We start from the raw sequence: 22,673 nt of genomic DNA, 5'->3' as shown, positions 1-22,673 counted from the left end.
GCATCGTTTCGGTTTGTCCTGGACTTCTTCTTGCTATGGGATTCAAGCAATACTGGTTCAGGAAATGTGGTTAAAGATTGTGTAATCCTTGCTTCATTATAGACTCCCCATGCAGATAGTCTTACATAGGGTATCTATTATCTCTCAAGACTGAAAGAGGGTCTCTTTTAATGTGTCCGTAACAACTTCTTTATGCGTGTTCTTTCCGATGCGGTGTGACAGTCTGTGCTGAATAAGCATGTAAGAGTACAAGTATCTCTTGCTACATTCCTCGCATTCGTATGGTAGATTCTCGTAAGCATGTTCTTTGCACAGGTGTTCATGAAGACTCTTTTTCAGAGGGAAACGCCTTTCGCAGTGGTCACATTTAAATAGCGACTCACGCGCGTGTAATTGTGCATGACACTGCAGCTGTCCACTCGTGCTGAATATCTTATCGCAGATGTCACACTGGTATGGCTTGTGCGTTCGCATATGGGCATTTAGGCTTCCAGGGCGGGTGAACTTTCGCCCACATTCGTCGCAACTGTACGGTTGTACACCAGTATGTGTGTGCAGGTGGAAGTTGAGGTTGCACTTTTGCAAGAAAGTCTTGTCGCAATGATTGCAGTTGTAAGTCTTCTCAGTGTAATGTACGAGACGGGTGTGGCGGTTTAAATCTGACTGGCATACAAAAACCTGCTTGCACTGCTCGCACATGTAGCCCTGGTGCGTGATCTTGCGGTGGAAAATCAAAGTGAGGAAATCTTCAAAGATCTTGTGGCATACGTCACACTGGTAAAGGATGTCACCCGTATGGTTTTCTAGATGTTTGCTGAAGAGACAGCCAACGGCAAACTTTTCACCACAAAAGTGACATTTAAACGGTTTATCTCCAGGATTACTTTCTAAAAATTCCATTAACTCTTTGCTGTGCGTCTTCTCACCACAATACACGCAAACATTACTCGAGATTTGGTCATTAGGCGTATTGTTTGCTGCTTCAACAGTGAAATGATTCTCCTTCACTGGCTTCGCATTAATCAATGATATAACTGAATCATCCGTGTTTAAATTTGAGATTGGTTCTTCTTTAATGAAATTGCTACGGTTTTCTAAAATATTGTTATGCTCCATTGGTTCAGGATTGCTAGCCATTTGGCTACTGTGCTCCTCCTTCACAAGGCTTTGGTCGTTGGTTTCAGGAGGTACAATTGTACGGAAATTATTTACTATTTCATAAGGAGGCACTTCGTTTGCAACATTCATATCTGCAGTTGATTCCATCGGAGAGTTCAGTTTTGCATCTCCGTTAATTTCCATTGGTTCCAACTTGATTAACATGGATGCGCGTTCTGGTTGATTATCTTCTGGGGAAGGTTCCATATAACTAACTGAACCTTCAGAATCAGAATCTATTTTTTCAACCTTCAGTAGGTTGAGGTCGGAAACCAGAGTTGGGGACGGTGTCGAGGAAGGGGTAACTGCAGCCTTCATTTGGACGTCATTTGTCAGCCATTTATCAGATTCTTCTTTTATCTTCAATTTAATCGGAAGTTTGGGGATGGACTGCACATCTTTAGTCGTCGCTTGGTCAATACTTGCAAAAGGAAGAACAGGAAATGCTAGCTTCCCGTTAATAGGTTGCACTTCAGTTGAGGCGGGTCTCTGAATTTCAACAGTGTTGGTCAAGTTTGGACAAATGACAGCAGTTGTATCAACATTCTCTTGTTTTATTTTTGTGACCAGTGATACCGGACTCGCACGTGTTGGAATGGCGACTTGATTAAGAGAAACTGGATTGATAATTGAAGAAACGGTAGCTGGTACAAGGACAGAGGATGAAACAGGGGACGAGACAACAACTGATGCATTGGATGATGAATTATTAATTGAACTAATTGAAGTAGTAGCAGGTGAGCTAACAATTGAGGTGGAGACAATTAAACTGCTTGGTAATTTTTTTGGATTTATAATACTTGAATCCTCTCCAATCTGATGGATAACAGAACTCCTTACTGCAGGAGCGGAGGTTTGTTGCCGGAAATCCAATGGAGCGGTCATAATTGGATTGGGGTTAGGGTCAGCAATTTTAATGGGTAACTTTCCTTTAGAATGAGCTGGAATAGTGTTCTCGATGGTTCCGGACGCATTCACGATTTGGCCTGGTTTCAGCACGTCGGACGTAAGAGAGTTGTTGCGCAACAGGGAAGTTAACAACACGGGTGAAGATTTCGAATGTTCTTTCGAGATGGGTTTGCAGGTGTTGGCATGAATCCGTACATGTGATGCAAGGTGGCGCCATTGAGAGAACACCCGTTTACAATACTCACACTCGTATGCATCAGCACCCGCATGCTGCTGTTGGTGAATCTTTAGGACCGTGCTATGCTTGAAGTTTTTCCCACACGTATCGCACTTGTATGGTTTTTCTTTGGTGTGGCATCTTTTATGGGTCAACAGATATGACAATAAGGGAAAACTCTTGTAGCAGACATCACAGGTGTGGGTCGGCTTTAAAATGTTGGTATTCTGTTGTAGAATTAGGTCGACCTTCAGGGAGAAGGCCCTTTTGCTCAATTTGGATAGTCGTGTCAGCTTCTTCTTCTTTTTCTTTGGATAATGAGAACTGGACATGTGTTTGTGCATCTCTTCATTGCTTACAAACTTTTGGCTACAATACTTGCACGGAAAAATCAGGTGTTCTTTTCGATGGGCTATCATGGAAAAGAAATCGACAAAGAGGACACCGCAGAATTCACAACGGTACAAACTTTTCCCCGTGTGGTTTTCCATATGTGCAATGAAGAGACATGAGATGGAGAAAATTGCCTGACAAAACTGGCATTTGAATGGTTTCTGTTTGGAAGTTTTATCAAGATCACGGGCAGACTCCTGATTATGAGTACGGTGACAAAACCGACAAACAGAGGGCGTGGAGATGATATTGAACATGGTCAGTTGAGAAGGATCATCAGTTTCGGTCATCTGAGCTTTGACCAATGAAGCAGTTGATAAAAGAGATGACCGTGGCCGATAAGGTTTCTTCCACATTTTAACTGGCTTTGGTAAAAGAAACTTGTCAGTGTTGGCTTGGGCTATTTTCACATCCATATTTAGCAATTACAGTTTGCGTTTCCAGATTATTATTATTATTATTATTATTATTTCACTTTTAATTTTGGTTGTAAACTTCCCAGATTCAAGGACTTTAATCTCAATAATCAGCACAATTCCAAGAATTGTTTCTTTCTGTTTTGGTAGAGGAAATTTACCATTCTCTGCAAATAAAAAGAAAACAAAATAAATTACTTAGAAAAAATTGTTTACTCATGTTAGTTGAATTTAAAAAAAGATATAAAAAAAAAAAAAGCAAATGGACATTCTAAAATTCAATCTACATGTTTATCGATAAAGATATTTTTAACTCGAAAATGGCAGACTGACAGACAAAGTCTCTTATAAAGATGCTTAAATGCTTATAAAATCTGCTCTTAATAATTCATAATGCTTATTCAAATTGAAATATGACTGATCGTCTCGTAGATAAAACCTTTTATAGGGATGCAAGAATAGATCTAAAAGAGAGAGAGAGAGAAGTTTAATCAGTTTTAAGAAAAAAAAAAAAACCCAAAAAAACTCATTGAAATGTTTAATCGTTTTGATCAAACAATCTCCTTTATTTTTTACCTGGACATTTTAAACTACACAAAAAAGGTAGAATGCTGCTAGTTTAATATGTGGCAAACATACTAATATTTCAATTATTTGATATCAGTAATCTGTATTTTCAATGTGGCCCCTGCCCAACTCCGACATTAGTGGGGAGAAATTTAATGCAAATAAATATCAAACTCAACACTTCTTATAATGTCTGCTGTATGCGGGACCACAGAAAATTGGGACAAAACACCATATGATGTGTTTGGGGGAAAAACAACGTAAGCACCACTTGATCTTTTCACACACGCAAAAAAAAAAAAAAAAAAAAAGAGGTTAAATGTTGTGAGCATAATGATACTTCTTTGAGCCTTTGAATGGAGTTTAATAATCGTGTAATGGAAGAAATTTATTAACTATTTAAATACAAAGACGATCTTACAATGTCATTCGAACATAAAGTACAAATTTAACCAGATATAGTTAGAAACCATATAGAGGTCAGTGCAGTGAATAATAATGAACAGAAAAAACATTTTACATTGAAGATATTGATATGTCATAAATATATGTTGATTTGCAAGTCTGGAAAAATCAAAACAAATAGAACATAATTAGGTAGAGAATTTTAAGAAAATCCATGGTCTTAAGTATTCACATTTCAACAGACGTATATCAAATATTCAATTTCACATAAATACTTTGAATTCAGCAATGATTTTTTTTGTGATTAGATTCTCCTTGATATTTTAGCGTTTTGTGACAAAAATCTCAAAATTTCAACTTTTGGCGCTTATGTTGTTTTTCCACCGAACGCGTCATAAAATCTGTTTCTTTCACAGTCATTGTACTCATGTATGATGTTCTAGTCATAACTCAATTGGCTATGTTTCATTTAGTATTTCACTAGAATTAATAATTTTTTTTGATAAAAAAACAAAACATTGATGGGCCCATATATATCAAATTAGGGAGGCGGTTATGAATCCTTAATGCCAACATTGAATGTCAATGATTGATTTAACAAATCTATAGAATGAACTGAAAAAAAAAAAAAAAAAATTTTTTTCAGAATTTCTTTTGCTTAGATTTTTATATGTAGAGCATCATTAAAAAAATATGTATGCTATTAATAATTTGCAAATACTATTTAATAAAACAACTACTCAAGCACCAGATATTTTTTTCATAATGAAATAAAAAGAAAAAATCCCAATCTATATAACATTTTGCTGAGTCTGTATGTTATGCTTTGAAAAAGGCCAAATACAATTTCTGAAGGCCAAACTATTTAAAAAAAAAAGGCGATTATTGTTGTAATGGTGTTAGAAAGGATGGCATAGTAATTTGGATGTGCAGTAGTTCTTCACTGAAGAAAGGAGTCAGTGAAACGTTACGTAAAAAAGGGAACATTCGAAAGAAATAGAAAAAGATCATTGTCTGTCAAGAGGAGCTGGATGGAAGGAATAAATTAAAGATTGTCTCTTACAATGTAAATTTATTATTTGTATTGTAGCACAATATTACTTTCTGAGTATTTGCTAACTTATTAATCTTATTTCATTTAGATCAGTTCTTTGTTTAAAATACAATTGACACTATTTTCATAGAAATGTTAATAAGCACATATTGGCTGCATGTTATTAGTTATAAAAAAAAAACAAAATAAAAAACCAAAAAAAAAAAAAAAACCCCTGATTTTTTGCACTATTCAGAAAACTATCAGCTTTATCAAAACATTTGTTAATATATTTCTCATTCCATGGAATTTTCACAGGTCCTGTTAGTCAATTAGATTTTGTTTTTAGTGGTTACCAGTGTCAGAACTAAACTTTGAAATAGGAAAACTTTGGTTTTCTTTTCAAGCAGCAATAAAGTCGAAAGGTTCTTTCTTACTCATAAGCTTGAAATCAACATTAGAACAGTATGAAGTTAGTGCTTGAAAACGGGTCATACAGTAAACCCACAGTTCATGTTAAGAAAAATAGGCTTATCATTTTGTACAAAATTTTTAAATATTTCACAAATCATAATTATTTTCGATATAAACGAATTCAGATAAGAAATAAATTCAAGTTTAAAATAGTAAAATTTTCAAGTAAGAGACAAGAAAAAGAAAAGTTATCCCCCTTCATGATTTGGATATATTGGCCATCTTTTTTTGCTGGTTGATTTTTGGCTAATGCTTGCATTGCTATCACCCAATGCTTAATTTTTTGTGCTTATTCAGATTGACACTTATGGCAGCATTTAAAATAAAATACAGAAATGTCTGAATGATGTACATACCAATCACAGGACGAAAATGAAAAATTCCAAAAACCATTTAATTTAATCAAGTAGTTTTATTTCAACGGTTCAAGAAAATCAAATTTTACTGTTTCGACAAGAGTAAGAAAAAACAAACAGAAAAACGTTCAATGAATCAGTAGACAAGGGCAGACAACTCTAATGCACATGGAAGCTGTCAAAACAATCACTTCTTACCCCCCTTTATTATATTCTATTAAAGTATGGTCTCACCTGTTACTTATCAGTAAAAACAATTTGTTTTTTGTAAATAAAAATAATTTTTATGATTTGTGGAACATACAATCTTCAATCCATGACAATAGTTTTTCTCCATTTTTGTTTGTTACAATGCCAATCTGAATAAGCACCAATTTTTTTTTCTATTAAAACGGTTATATGTTAAAAAATACTTGAACTCCTAGTACTTGTGCTTCTCAACTAACCAGACAAGCAGCAAAATTCCGCGTTTTCACTACTGAGGTCCGTAAATGCTAGAAAGCGTTTTACTCTAATAGTTTCTTCCCTCGAACAACTAGACGTTGGAATTCAATCCTTGTTTCCAACTTCCTTTACTTTACTAACCTGCAGAAGTTTAGATGTAATGTGAACAGACATATCACCGCTCAACTCCCCCCAACTCCATTAGTCACAATCTCAAATAGTAGCTGCTAGCGTTCAAGTGCCAATATGCCTCATTCAAGATGAAAAAATAAAAAAAAATACGAACAAAACAAAAAAAAAAAAACAGTAAAGGAATCTCAATTATATAAACAATTTCCAACCAATCAAGGTGACTTCCTCCTAGGCAACATTTCATCTGAGAGGTGGTGGTGGTGGTGGTTATTACCAATCGTTTAATTGTAGAATGACGATGGAACCAATCATGGTTAATTTTACATTCATCCAAAGTGCCCCTTTTTGAAGGGAGTTGGATTCCCAAGATAAACTATTTTCGTTTTTAACTTTTCCACTGTGGAATGAGGAGGCATCAGTTGTAAAATATCTTTTGAAACACTTCATTAAAGCCCCCCCCCCCCGTCTTTCCAATAAACATCTTTCTTGAAATACAATCGATTCAACTGATGTCAAAAGAGTCTATGTGAGTAATAATGCTGATCAATGGTGTGACCTGCATTTGATTACTTTAGAAATGTCCATGACATGGACATTGGATTTGAAAACGACCAAGTTGTAATCAGGAAGGAAGCAATTCCACAGCAATGTTTTCATCAGGTGAGAAGCCTCTGAAAAGAAACTGTCCATGGAAATAAAGAAAACAACTCCCCACATCTTTAATTTTAGAGTAGGATATTTTTATATATATATATATATATATATATATATATATACATTTTTTTTTTTTTATCGGTGATTTGTGGTTATTATCAAGAGAAAAGTATAAGGCACCTTAAACAAGACATATTGCCACCAAGACGTAAATGTGATTAGGGGTTAGAATTATAGGGGCATCCTAAGTGAAGAGTTGTGCATCAAATTTCAGAAAGCAAGAAACTAAAAAGTTGCAGTGTATAATCGTAACATGCATGCGTAAAATGTTGCAGTGTTTGTTTCCTTCATTCTCTCATTCACATAAAAAGGGGTCATTAACGCAGTTTACATATGGGGAGGGATCGAGTTCTAATAGCATTAGGAGATGGGGTGCAAAAATGATAAGAAAAATAACAAAATACTTTAAAATGTTATCTAATGTAGTTTTCTGTGAATGTTCTAGCATAAAACCAAAGTTTAATTTTGTTAATTTATATACTTCCTATCACTAGCAGTTCAACCCGGCTTTGCTATGGCCTTATGTACTGTTCATAACTTTATGTGCATATATATATATATATATATATATATATATATATATATATATATATATATTAAAAAGTTTGACTCATGTCCAGTAACCTACATCTAAAATTTCAAGTGTTTATACCCAAAATTGTCGGAGGAGTTTGGTAGAGTCTGCAAAGGTCAACTCTTTTAACTTTGACCTCTTGGCAACCAAATTTTGCCCCAAAACTGATTTAAAAGCTTGCTGCATGCCTGAATACTCTTTATATAAAATTGAAACGTTTGCTAGAGACTGCAAAGGTCAAATCTTTCGAACTTTGACCCCTTGTTAGGCAAATTTTCGGCCAAAAGAACGATTAAAAACTTGCCCTATGTCTGAATACACTTTATGTAAAATTTCAAATGTTTAGACCAAAAATTGGTTGAGAAGTTAATTTTTTAAAAAACTTTGACCCCAATTTTGATTCCTTAACATTTATTGTTTTGGGCTCAAATTAAGTTAAGTTTGATCCATGCCCAAAGAACCTACATATAAAATTTTAAGTGTTCAGACCCAAAATTGACGGGGGAGTTTGGTAACGTTTTCAAAGGTCAAATTGTTGAACTTTGACCCCTTGACAGCCAAATTTCTGGCCGAAAACCGATTAAAAAGGGTTTCCCAAATCTCGATACCCCTTATGCCAAATCTCGAGTCTGTAGACTGAAAATTGTCAGAGTAATTTGGTAGGGAAATGCATACACACACAAAATTTCACTTTTCTAGATATATAGATCTATTTTACTATAAACATTCAAGTATAATGTAACTGTAAGTATGACACTAATAAAAGGCGGAATTTTCAACCTCCATAGCAAATAATTACAGTAAAAACATGTAAAATAAAATAGATTCATCGTAATTTTAGTTGTATTCTCAAGAAGACTTTTAAAAAATCTTTTTCTTAACTCTCCATAGAACTGATGAATTTTCCAAAAATTCCCCCAAAATCTAAATACAAAAAAAAAGAAAAATGGAATCCGATGTTATTTCTACGCATTTTGATGTAAACAATAAAAAACATGATTTTTAAAATTCTTTCAAATTTCGTTAATTTTTTTTTACTAAGTTTTTTTTTCTTATATTTTTTTATGTTTTGTCATTTTGTGATGTTCAAGTCCAATTTCATCGGTTTTATGGAATGTAAAATAAATGTTTATGTGCGATTTAAAACCTGATCCTTCTTTCAATATAGAGTAAAAATTATGAATTAATTTCATTTTACTAGTTTTACTTATTTTTTGTTATGGTGTCGAAAATTAGTGTCATGCCTAATGTGAATGTAATAATGAGGACTAGAATAGAAAATAAATATTGTAATGAACGTAAATATAAAACCATATAAGGGAAGTGTAGAAAATTTTTGGATCTATTTCGTTATTATAATAAAATTCGGAAAATTGAAATATTGAATTTCAAGTGAAACCAATGGTATCTACTGGATTGTCATGTCGCACTAATGAAAATATCAAAAAATTACGAAAAACGATAAGGTAGAAAATTAATTATTAATGAAAACACTTTTCAAAGACAATTAGCGAAAATTAAATTTTGCAAAATTGACCAAAGGTTTTCAGTTTTCAAAATATATTTACCTTCCTTGGGTTACAATTAGAACTCTCCCAGTTTTTTTTTTTTTTTTTTCTGCAAAACTCAATTTTTGCGAATTGTCTTTGAAAACTATTTTCATTAATTTTCTACCTTATCATTTTCATAAGTTTTGTTTATCATTTTCATTAATTTTTGTTTATCATTTTCATTACTGTGACATGACAATTTAATAGATACCATTGATTTCATTTGAAATTTTATATTTCAACATTCGAATTTCGCTACAATAACGAAGAAGGATAAAATTTGTCCCCTTGTTTAGTTTAAGGTGGCAATTTGTCATATCAAGGGAGACAACTTTCCTTATTTCAAATTATGTGATTTTTTATTTATTTATTTATTTTTTTTATATATAATTTGAGATAAGAAAAAGACGGAAATTCTCCCGAACCCGACAGGACATGTTACGTTTGGTTGTATGCGGTAGCGACAACGTGAAATGGAAAAAGTATTTCCGTGTATCATTCGTTCTTTAACATATTTTTAAAAATCCGATCTAAACTTAAACAATCTAACAGAAAATGGCTAATAAAATTGACGTACTTGTTACATTTGAGGGTCCCGAATGGAGTGTCTTACGTCACTGGAATGTTAGACAAGTGATTTATTTTCACTTATACTGCTAAACTTAAAATATACTGGAATTGACAAAAGCTGAAAATGTAATTAAATTTCGGTAATCATGCAGAATTGCCATGTTTTAGATGGGATTTTCAAGTTAAAAATTAAATTTTTTTCAGTATTCAAAGAAAATACAGTTAGAAAACGCCCTCCCCATGTTAAGAATGAGTTTCTAAACATTATTTCAATACGGTCCATATTCTGCATAAGTACCTAAATTTCCTTGTTTGATGAATTTACACCCAAATAATTTTTTTTTTCCGAAAAAAAAAAAAAAAAAAAAAAAAATTTCGGAAAAATAAATATTCACTTTAAAAACAAAAATATTTTGAAGGGGAAAAATGTTTTCTTTAGTTTTAAAGTATTAACTTTTAAAGCCAAGGATTTACCCATTTTCGCCCAAATTTTTGTAATGTGGGATAGCCAGCTCCCCCAAAAGAGGGGAGGTAGGTACACTATGAACGTGGTTGGACTCGTCATTTCATGAGCTCGGGAGACAAGCAATAAACCACACTCAAGAAGTAATGTTTGTGAGAATAGCTTTCTTACACTAAACAAAACGATTTTTTTTTTTTTTTTTAGCAAGATTGAAAAACTGTTGGTTTGTCGCGAGTAAATACTCGCCTCCTCACGAGGGTAAAGTTAGACACAAAGTCGATTTTTAATTTAGAGAAAATCCGGTTCTCCAAAAAGGCACTGTGGATTGGGACAAAAAAATTGATTCAGTCTAGGAGGAGGAGTTCTCCTTGATTGATCAATAACAAAAAAGATAAAGTGTTTCAAAACGGATATCACACTTATTAAAGCTAAAATTCAGGACGATGACGCCAGAACATGTATACCAATATCGGATCTTTTAAAGTACCAAATAACTACGATATTAATATTTTTTAATTCGAAATTGGTTCCGACATTTTCGTTTTTACTTCTGTAATCGCTTCCTTTCTTTAGTTCTTTTTTTTTTCTTAAACTATTTTCGATATACACCCATAATTAATCGGCATTTAATTATGCAATCAAATACGAATTAAACTGTGTGTAAATAACATTTAATGTACGAAGTTATTACTTAAATGTACAGTTATTAAGCATAGCGAACAACGGCTATTAAGTTTTAATAAGCTCATGTGCGACGCTGTACATTTTTGTTGTATTACGACGTCATGAAGGATGACGTCATTTTTGGCCACCTTCCCTCCAAGCACAAAAAAACAAAAACAAAAAAACACCAACCGTAACTCCATTTGAAACATCGCTTTTCGCTAAAGCTAAGACTGCGATTATGAATAATGTGAAACATGAAAACAAAAAAAATGACAAAAAAAAAAATAATAATAAAAAAAAAAAAAAAAAAAGAAATATAAAGAAATCAGTTATAGTTTGTTTTTCTTTTTTTGGTAGTAAAACTTCCTGTTGGTTTGTGTAACAGTCAGTGATATCACCAATGTTAAAAAACAAAATAAAAGTCTCTAACTCGCGATTTGTTGTAATGTTTTCTTTCTGACAAACATGAAATTCTACTGATTTTACTTACCTTAAGCGAGGAAGGTGAAATAAAGATTTGTTTAAAAAAAAAAAAAAAGTAGGTTCGAGCCAAACTCCAAGACGATCACTTAGGATCACACTATATGATTCTTTTGAATAATATGTAATGCGATGACGTTGTCAGGGAGAGGAAAAAAAGCGCGTTTCTCGGGGAGAGGGGAGGTATTTTTTGTCTGTCTCTCTCTCTCTCTCTCTCTCTCTCTCTCTCTCCTCTCCGCCCCGTGACGTATGTGTGTTAGTAGTACTGCTTCTTCAGTTTCTCTTTTTATAAAATACATGGAAAGATAGAGCCTAAGGCAGCAATAATGATAATAAAGTTAATGACGTTTAAAGTAGGATTTTATTTCTTTTGAGGTCTCTTTGGAAAGATGAGTGACAAATCACGATATCGCCATCCAGGACAAACAAACAAAAACTGGAGTGGGGATCGCCAAGAAAAAAAGTTCGGGTCCGTCGCCGGCGCTAACAAGAGTCGAATTAACGAAAGAATAGAAATTCATGAATGAAAAGTTACCTTCCCATAAAAAAGCGTAGTGTAGAGGACCGTTATGATTTGTTCAGGCATCTTCCAGAAAAACAATGAAATTTTAAACGTTAGAGTAGTTAATACTACTAGTTAAAGATATAGCTTTTCTTTAATTTTTCATTTTAGTAGAAATTCGAATTAATTAGATGATGCTTGATTATAAGTAAAAAAAAAAAGTAGTACCTAAAGTCGATAATGTAGTAGTAGTAGTAGTGGTGGTGGCTCTAGCGGTACGTCATGAACAAGTATGAGTAATCAAAAAAGGAAAACGTGACGCAGGTGCGAGGGAGAGATGTGCGAGAGAAAGAAAAGTAGAGGCAAGAAGCACACGTCACAAACATGAATTAGAACATGACGACACAACAGTGGCACTATCGATGATCATGATGATGGTGACGTCATCATTTCTAGGTTGTGAAAAACGGTGAATAACAAGTGCGTCATCATAGATTAGTTTTTGTTGTGGCCGAGTAAAAAATAAAAAAAGGTCTTGAGTGAAGAAATAGTGTTCGATTTACTTTTAAAAGGGTGAAAAAAGCGAAGTTAAAATAAAATAATGCATTTTCCACATCCATTATTTTAAATAAATTGTAAAAACAAACGATTGGTTCTTTTTTTTTTTTTTTTTTTAAATTTTGATTGTTTTTAAGCGATTGTATAAATTAGTTGAAATTTTAACAAATTCGAATATATTTAAGAATTTTATAATTTTTGTTGACAATCGAAATTCTACCCCCCCCCCAAAAAAAAATGAAGGAGCTTTCATTTTCATCCATAATGAGAAAATATATTGAAATTTTTATATTTTTATCAAATTATTTGAAATTTTAAACATTTACAAAGTTTATATTAATTTTTCTAGAAAATAAACAAAAGTTTAAAATGAGACGATAATTGCAAACAATCATTCTTGTTGTTTTTGAATTGAAAACAAAACAACGATTGAATTGAACTCATCAACAAACACTTCAATAAATGATGCAAATTGTTATGGCATTTGAAGGGGAGGAAAAAGGGCGTTGCCGTAAACATTTCACCACCTTCAAGAATGCAGATGTGGGGTCCAATGTGACTCATAAGAATGGGAGGAGAGAAAACATACGAAATTATTAGCTAAGTTAAAATTTGCAACAATTGAGTGTGTATGTGTGACGGGGACGGGGGGGTATTTAAGTTACTAGAGAGAAAGCGCTAACAAGGCAACTGGCAACACTTATTTTAATCTAATTAAGATGTTTCAATTTCCTATTAATGGTTCCCGTTATTGTTAACTTTGTTGATTCAAATCCTCTCGCTTCGTTAGTCTGCTGAATATTTGAATGAAACACAAAATAAAAGAAAACGTGTGGAATTAACTAGTAAAAACAACACGGGAACTTCTTACAGTTTAAATAAAGTTTAAACAAGAAATAAATGTTAAAATGTATTAAAAATACGATGCGTTTTTTTTTTTTTTTTTTTTTAAATAATCTTTTAAGATAAAAACAAACAAAACAAACAAGAACAGAAGTACAAACAAATAAGAAAATATGGATAAAATATTATACACCGGGTAATGTAAAAACCGAAAAGGAAAATTGATAACTTTAAATAAAAACTTACATTATATAAAACTCAAAGATCCAAAGCCTGGTGGCGTCATATTTTTTTCTTTTCTTTTTTTTTTTTTTAACCCTCTCTCTTTATTATGTTATGGTATCTACCCCACCATCCCCCGGGCCCGTAATCTATATATCTCTCCCTTTCTCCCTCTCTACTTATTTATTTACATTTATTTACCCTGTCTTTAAAATACGCCCCTCCCTCTCTTTACTCAACGTAGAACACGTCATAAAAATGACGTCATTCCCGGATACATTTACGATGACGACGGCTCGATGTGTAGACTTATTTGTTGAACGCCGGTGATAATTTATTTCGCCGTACTTTGTTTGCAAAACCGATCGAAATGCAATCTGTTTAACGAGTTATTTTTATTTCTATCGATTAAAATCCTTCCTCTGTTTTTATGATGAAAAAAAAAAAAAAAAGAAAAGAAAAGTCATTTTCAAAGTTCACAAAAACAAAAATTAAAACTATTCAACCCGTTGTTACTGATGGTTTAGTTTATTTCTATTTAAGCTCATTTTAAGCGTTTTATTATTATTATTATTATTATTATTATTATTTATCTATAAAATTATATTTTCTTCAATTTTGTAATTAACACTTCAACAACCTTTTCTCTCATAAAAATGAATAAATTCTTGAATCGTACGAGGCGGACCTGTACGAGAGTGCCCCCTTAAAAATTCGCCCCCCCCCTAAAAAGAAAAAAAAACTTTTTCCTGCGATTATCATAGATTACAGACTTAATTATCATATCAGCAGAAAAAATGATAAAAAATAAATTTAATGACTTTTAAGAAGGGGGTTCACTTTCTCGTTATAACATTCTACTTGTTCCCTGACTTACTGTACACCTCTTTACCGACGTGTCACGGTGAGATTTCCTTAAGTTCACTTACAACAAACAATAAAAAGAAAAAAAAAAAAGAAAGAAAAAAATGTCCCCTACAGCTCCCAAAATATATTTTAAGCGTCTTTTAATACAGGTCTTCTTTATTTTTAATTATTTTTTTTTATTATTAATTATCAAAGTTACATACACACGAGAACTACATATACACAGAAAATCTCACCGATCACGTGACAAGTCGGAAAAGAGATGTACAGTAAGTCAGGGAGCAAGGTAACAAACAAATATCCGTGCATGAGGTCGCCAAGCTAATCAACAACCTTGATTCCAGTAAAGCAACTGGCCCTGACGGCATCCTAATTATAGTGTTAAAAAAGCTTCAACCAGAACTTGCTCCCATACTTACGAAACTGTTTAAGCGCTGTCTTAAGGAGAAATGCTTTCCGACTCCCTGGAAGACCTCATCAGTTTGCCCTGTATTTAAGAATTCAGGTGATAAGTCATCTCCCTCTCAGTACAGACCAATAAGTCTCCTGTGTGTTATGAGTAAGTTGCTGGAATCCATATTAAATAGAGAAATAGTCAACCACCTCAGCAGAAACAACCTTCTTAGTGACACACAATATGGTTTCCACTCTGCAAGATCTACCACAAATGTGCTGACGGTTATATCTCACAAGATTAGTGAATCTCTTGACAAAGGCTTCCTTTCTAGGGCAATTGCTCTTGACATATCAAAGGCCTTCGACAAGGTATGGCATAAGGGTCTACTTCACAAGATTTTCAGCTACGGTATAACTGGAAATGTTTTCTCAATCATTAAATCATTTCTCTCCGATAAGCTCATAAGAGTAGTGGTCGATGGAAAAAAATTGGAGGCCTGCAGTATTAATGCTGGAATCCCTCAGGGGTCAATCCTGGGCCCAACTCTCTTCCTGATCTACATCAATGATCTCCTTAAACACATACTTAAATCATTCGTTGACATCTATGCTGATGACACGACCATCTACGGCAACACATCAAAGGCTGTAAATGACAAAGTTCTCCCTGATTCTCTCTCCTCTGATCTCAAGCGCGTGGTTCAGTGGGGGAAGACGTGGCTGGTTACCTTTAATGCATCCAAAACACAAACTCCTATCCTTACATCATCAACACTCTGATTCCCATCTGGCATCAATTGGGATGGATGGCTCTCGTCTGGCAGAGGCTCCGTGTTTTGACAAGCTTCTGGGTTTGACCTTTACTCCTGATCTGAAATGGAACACGTACATCAAGTCTGTTGCCAAGGTCGCTGGAAAGATGGTGGGATCCTTCTACCGCTCTAGAAGATATCTCACTACTGATGCAATTCTCTATCTATATAAAAGCCAAGTACGTCCAAGGATTGAATACTGTTGCCATATCTGGGCAGGAGCTGCTAAAAACAGCCTATTCTGCCTTGACAGAGTACAAAATAGACTTTGTGGCTTAGTGGGGGATGCCCTTTTCTCTACCCTGCAACCTCTCTCCCACAGAAGAGACGTTGCGAGCCTATCCTTGTTTTATCGTTATTTCCATGGCAGGTGCTCGTCTGAACTCCAATCTCTGGTCCCCCCTCGCCAATCTTTCACAAAAACACCCGTCTAGCTGAATCCATTGTGAAAAATTTCCCCCACTCTTTATCTGTGCCTAAATCAAAACGTGGATTCCACGAACAAAGCTTCTTTCTTAGAACTGCACGCCTGTGGAACTCTGTTCCGTCTGCCTGCTTCCCACCTGACTACAACTTGGATGTCTTCAAGTCCAACGTTAACAAATTCTTAATTAATTGCCCCCTTCATCAAATATAATGTAGTGTACTTGCAATAACCCTTATCCCTGAGTGGCTTCCGGGCCTTGATAAGTGGTGACCACTGTGTAAAAAAAATAAAAAAAAGTAAGTAGAATGTTATAACGAGAACCCCTTCTTAAAAGTTATTAAATTTATTTTTTTATCAAATTTTTTTTCTGCTAATATGATAGTTAAATCTAAGCTATGATAATCGTTGGGGAGGGAAAAAAAAACAAAAAAACACGCATTTTTTTGTGAGGTGGGGGCACTCTTTCACAGGTCCGCCTCGTACGAATTTAACAAAAATAAAAACGAAATCCTATTCTTTCTTAATCGATTTCACGCCAACAACCTAAAAAGATATATGCACAAGTTAGACTTTACAGTGGGAGATCACTTCAACTATATTAAAGTAATGTAAAATGATCACTTACTTCGTGTTATGATAGTGCAAAAAAGAACAAGTATTTTTGCACACAAGAAGAAAAATAGTTTCCATATTATTATTATATAGCAGGTCTGATGGTTTAGGTGTATCAGAATTTTTTGGGAATTTTTGACACCCCTAACTGCAAATAAAATATTAAAAAAAAAATTGTAATTTCTCTTTTTAAAGTGGGTTGTTTATTTTCTTTATGGAATATACTTCTAAAATAAACTATTAAAGTTGTTTAAAAAATATTATATTATTTTTTTTATTTAAAAAAAAACAAAAAAACAGTGTATACAAAGTGCCTGCGCGTGTTCATGCAACCATTTTTTACGCAATGAAATCAATTGAATTTTACGAGTTAATTTTTTTCAATTTTAAAAATATCAAAATTTTTCTATTGGTTCAATTTTTAAGATATTTTCAGGTTCAATGTGAAATTTTATACTCTTTCTGAATATAATATTCTAGACAAGCGTTTTTTTTTTTTTTAAATTCACCCCCTCCCCATTTTGAAATGTCTACTAAAATGAAAATAATTAATTTTCTCACCTCAAACTTATATACCAAAAATTGAAGGTAAAAGATCAATAAATAAAATAAGCTAATAATAATTTAAAACAAAAAAAGAACAGTTATTTGCAAATTCACCTGTAAAGTCCAAAGTTTAAAACCCTTTTTTTTTTTTTTTTTTTATTAAACCACGTTGAACTTTTTTTTTTTTAAAGTTAAACCTTATAATCTTGTTATATTGTTCAGAAAATTTCGTAGAATTACGACAATTTTTTCTATTTCATTCAATGTTTTTTTAGATATTAAAAAAAAAAATTCACTCTATAAAGAAGAAATAAAATATATTAAATCAAAATCTCATGTATTTCTTTAAGAGAATAATAAAAAAAATATCTCGACTTTTTTTTTTATTGGCAAAAACTAATAAGTGAAATGGGATTATTTTTCAAGTATGGTGGCCCATATTTACTAACTTTTGTTTACAGCACACAATAGAAAGAGACATTTATTCTGTCGCTTAAAGCCACCGGAAATTTCAACTAGAAGAAAAGCAGACATTTGTCTCCCTTTATTTCAACTGTGAAAAACATCTGATGGCGTGTTTTTTTTTAATCCTTGCTTTAAAAAAGTATTTTATTTAAAAAGTACATGGAATATAAAATATAAATATGGATAAATTCTTAACAATGAAGAATGGAAGTACCCATTGATTAATATTTTTACAGTCAAGTGATTTTTTGGAATGTATATATACATATATTTTATCGAAGTAAGTTAAAATTTGTTGATTTTCTTTAAATCTTTTTAAAAGAAAACCGATTTAAAAAACAAATATTGCATAATTTGTTATTAAACCTGTTATTTTTGTTTTTTTAATTTAGTCTTTGCTCCTGTAATTAAAAAAAAATTAGGGTTTGAATTATATTTTTCAAATAGTTATAAGCTTCGAAAGATAGGAGGTCGAATTATTCAATTTTTTATCACGCATTTTTAATGACGTTTTCTGACACTGCTAGTGATGGTCACCAACCCTAAGTCTTGAGGGTGGTAGCGCCAAAAATGTTTATTTATGGTAACTATACTATTTTTTGTATAGCAGTTATGTTGGAAAAAAAAATTTATGCAGAATGCGCACGTTATTATTTTGCAACCCATTCTTAACATGGAGAGGGGCATTTTGTAACTATTCTGTACTTTCACCTAACACTTTAACACACAAAAGATATCGTAAAGTTTGGATTTTACTTGAAAATCCTATCTAAAAAAATTTTTTTAAATAGAATTAGCACAGTTCGTATTCTGCACAAGTACCATAAAAAAAATGGTTACCTGTTCATTCATCCGCTATTTGGTAGTAGTGGTCAAAAAATGAGTGATTATTTTACGTTAAATTTATACAGTAAAGTGATCCCGTTCTAAAATATATTTTAAACATCTTTTATAGATATTTTTTTCAGACCATTGACATGTAATCACATTAAAAAATGATACCTGTACAGATCGCGCTCCAAGGCTGAACAGATTGGCTCGGTATTTTTTTTTCCCTTTGGTAACAACAAAAAATATTATAATAGCTGAAAAACAACAAGACAATGAAAACAACGTATAATTTACACTGTTGCGTTGCCTGGTTTTCTTTTTGTAAATGGTAAAGAAAAAAAAGCGAAAAAAAAAAAAAAAAAAAAAGACACGAATGTTTATTCCATTTCTCTCATCATTACAAATGAAGTATGCACAATGACAAGCGAGCAATGGTCACTTTAACCATCCTACTACCCTAAGTCCGAGTGGCAATACATAAAAAATCATTTTCTGTATTATGCTGTAAAAATAAAAATAAAAAATATTACTAGTTTATTTGAAGCTTCTTTTAAATGGTATAAAAGTTATGATAATATTAAATTAAATTAGTTACATCGTGTTAAATATAAAAAGGGGTTGGGTAAATCTGTGTCGCGCGTTGGAGGTACCTATTGAACAATCAATCATTTTATGTGTACTCGTCTATCATTATTATCACTTGCATTTTAATTACGTCATGACGTCATCTCTTCTATCTGTTGTAATGAATGACGTCATAATTTTATGACGTCAACAAGTGTGCACTGCAGCCAGTGCACGACGTTTTTTGTGATCTCATCCAATATGAACCATGACAAATTAAAAACTGTATCTGTGATAAATTTGTATATTAACGCCTTATACTGAACTCACCTCCAACTCTTTAGAAAAAAATTAGATTCTACTTTTATTTAGAATTTAAAATGGGTGATCAATTTCGTATATTAAATTTAAATTAAAATATCCGCTATTTCCAAGCCATTCCAGCCTATTTAGAGCAATTTAAAAAATAGTATTTTACCATAAGTTCGACTGACAAATACGTAAAATCATACGTAATTGCTTAAAAATGTAGTCCCCTCCCATCCAACAAAAAAAGTCACAGAATTTATCTCCCATAGCAAAAAGAAAAAAAAAAGAAAAAGAAAAAATACTTATGCAAGATACGGACCGACGGGGCGCCGGGCCGCCGGACCGTGCTATGTTTTAATACTAAAATTTTACGGCATCTTTTGTTCATTAAATTGTTAGGTGCAAAAGTACAGAACAGTTACAAAACGCCATTCCTTCCGCGTAAGATTTCTAAATAATAACGTTATTATTTCAGTATGGCCCATATTCTGCATGAGTACAAAAAAAAAAAGAAGAAAAATGGTTAATTGTCCTAACGCTAGAACAGCACAGAAATGAGAATGCTTAACTGATCCCCCTCTGTAAATTCTAATTTTTTCCCCCAAATTATAATCTCATTTTTAGAGTGGGGGTAGTAAAGAGTATTAAGCTAATACTTTTGATCCCGAAGTTGAAATGAAACTACATTTTTTCCTATAAATTTTGGAACCAAACAAAAACTTAACATATTGACAATTCGGTTTCTTGGCCTTCGGGCCAAGATCAGTGTCGTAAACATCTGTTATTGCTACACTTCACCTTTTCTATCCACGGTCAGTGGAGAAGAAATCCTTCATGACTGAGACAATTTTAATTTTTGTTCGAATCCAGAGTGCCTCTTTATGGAGAGCTGTTTTTTTTTTTTTTTTTTTTTTTTTTTTTTTTCACATTTAAAAACCGACCTTGTGTCTAACTCTGCCCTCGTAGGGAGGCAAGTAAGTAGAAGTATTAATAACAACAAATGTAAAATGCGACGATATAGTAATTTTTCTTAAAATATTCGAGTAATTTTTAACTACTTTAGTAAAATATAGTTAACTTCCTTAAAACCATGATTTAAGCTTCCGAATTGCCGACAGATTAATTTTTAAGATTTCTTTAAAACTTGAAAGTAACCATAAAGCCTTTAAACTTTCGAGTAAGCTTAAAATCAAAATCACAAAACATAAACAAATCGCCATGATGCAAGAATGCAAATATAAACGCTTGATTGTGACTTCTGACGTCAAAAAATCAACATGTGATCAAATTACTCAGAAAGAAGAAAAAAAAAAAAATTGAACATAATAAATGACAAAACATTGATTCATAACCGGACACGGCGTTCATGAACACAAAATCGAAAGCATTTTTTTTTTTTAACAATTACGTAAGTTAAAATTTAATCTTTCATTATTAAAAAAAAATTTTTTTTCAAAGTTCTTACCGGCTTATTTCATATCTGCATCGTCATCATCTTTAGTTCTTCCAATGTTTGTTTTCCAGTGAGAGAACGAAAAGTTGAAAAAAAAAAAGGGTGAAAAATCAGTTAACTCGTCACATTGACATCTACTTTCGTTCAGCTAGAAATTGGACATCCACATACATGAAACAAAATAATATAAAAGGAAAACCGATACAAATATAATAATATTGCATAAAACTAAAGTATAGACAACGATTACGATTACTTCCGGTTACGTCACTTCCGGATATAAACAAAAACCCGCCATACAATTCGATTTTCCTTTCTCATAAAAGCTGTAATTTAAAAACATAAAGATTCTTATTTAGAATTTAACCTAATTAAAAAATAATAATAATAATAATAAATAAAATACAGGAAATTGTTTATGCTATACGTACCTGCCACGAAACGAAGATGTCATATTCCAAAAATCACATAAACTGATTAAGTAATTATTCTAAGAAAATCAAATTTTATGACGAAGCCAAAAAGGACTGTCTATCAATCTTGAAAAAACAAAACAAAATAAGAGCAGATAAATCCACAATAATTCAAACTTGCGAAATCAGTCTTGTAATGTTACCGATTTCACATCAATCGCTTTAAATCGTTTAAAAATGATTTTCTTCATAAAAATAAAACCATTTGATCAATTTACGTGATTTCTTGAAATATAAATTTCCGTTCTGTGACGGATACGTTAGGAGTATCAGAAGGCGCCATTGAAAACTTGAATAAACATAGACTGTCTCTGTTTCGAAGCTTATAATCAATATGAAAATGTAATTTCAAACCGTAATTTTTTTTTTTCAATAAAATGAAGAAAGACCGAATTTTAAAATAATGAAAGGTTTAATCGAAAAAATACAGTTTTTTTTCCATCGGTTTTCTTAAAAACAGATTTCATGAAATTCAACAAATTTTAACTGATACCAAAATCTATTTAATATATATAAATGCCAAAAAATCAATTACCTGTAAAAAAAAAAACAACAACTAAGCAATGGCTGCTTCAATTCTTCATTTATAAGAATTGCCCATATTTATATTTTATATTCCATGTATTTTTTAAATAAAAGGATTTTTTTAAAGCAAGGGTCCCAGAAAATCGCATTTTCGTAACTCGTTTTGCGCCATTAGCTTAAAGCGATGCTGCTACTAATTTGCAACTTATCAAATACGAATTCGTCAAAAGGACATAATTGATGTCTCTTTTTTATTGCGTGCTGTTAACCAAAATTAGTATTTTGGGGCCTCCGTAGGTAAAAAAAAAAAAAAAAAAAAAAAAAAAAAGCGCACATTCACTTATAAGTTTTTGCCGTTATAGAAAAAATCCAGTAGACCATTTTTTTTTTTTAATTCTCTTAATGAAATATATGAGTTTTGGATTATTATATTTTCTTTCTACTTTATCGAGTGAATTTTTGTTTTTAAATATCTAAAAAAGAAAACATTGAATGAAATAGAAAGAACTGTCGTCAGCGTCCGATATTTACTTGACAATATAAACATAACATGAGCTTTCATTTAAAAAGAAAAAATCATCGTGGTTTAAAAAAAAAAAAAAAGGTTTTACACTTTAGACACTAGGTAAATTTCCAAAACACACTTCATTTTTTTTGTTTTAAATTAGAATATTTTATTTATTGATCTTTTATCTTCAATTTGTGATATATAAAACTTTGGGGAGTAAATTAATTATTTAAATTTTA

At 32.3% G+C, this 22,673-nt stretch overlaps 1 protein-coding gene across 3 annotated transcripts; it reads right to left on the bottom strand.

Moving 5' to 3' along the window:
* Positions 1–75: 75 nt before the first annotated feature.
* LOC145277071 (uncharacterized) lies at positions 76–21,178 on the bottom strand. Of its 3 annotated transcripts, none has more exons than XM_080128741.1 (2): positions 20,941–21,178; positions 76–3,260 (listed from the first exon to the last, which is right to left on the bottom strand). In XM_080128741.1, the coding sequence occupies exon 2, from the start codon at positions 3,091–3,093 to the stop codon at positions 145–147; it is 2,949 nt and encodes a 982-aa protein (XP_079984867.1). In that variant the 5' UTR covers positions 3,094–3,260; positions 20,941–21,178; the 3' UTR covers positions 76–144. The 3 variants fall into 3 exon arrangements, with proteins under 3 accessions (XP_079984867.1, XP_079984863.1, XP_079984871.1); XM_080128737.1 differs by lacking the exon at positions 20,941–21,178 and adding an exon at positions 13,671–13,801; XM_080128745.1 differs by lacking the exon at positions 20,941–21,178 and adding an exon at positions 11,532–12,276.
* Between the last annotated feature and the right edge of the window lie 1,495 nt (positions 21,179–22,673).

Source organism: Euprymna scolopes, chromosome 1 (assembly GCF_053919585.1).
Source record: "Euprymna scolopes isolate OS-2025 chromosome 1, ASM5391958v1, whole genome shotgun sequence".
Classification (NCBI taxonomy): Eukaryota; Metazoa; Mollusca; class Cephalopoda; order Sepiida; family Sepiolidae; genus Euprymna; species Euprymna scolopes.
This window is presented reverse-complemented; position numbering and strand designations above follow the sequence as displayed.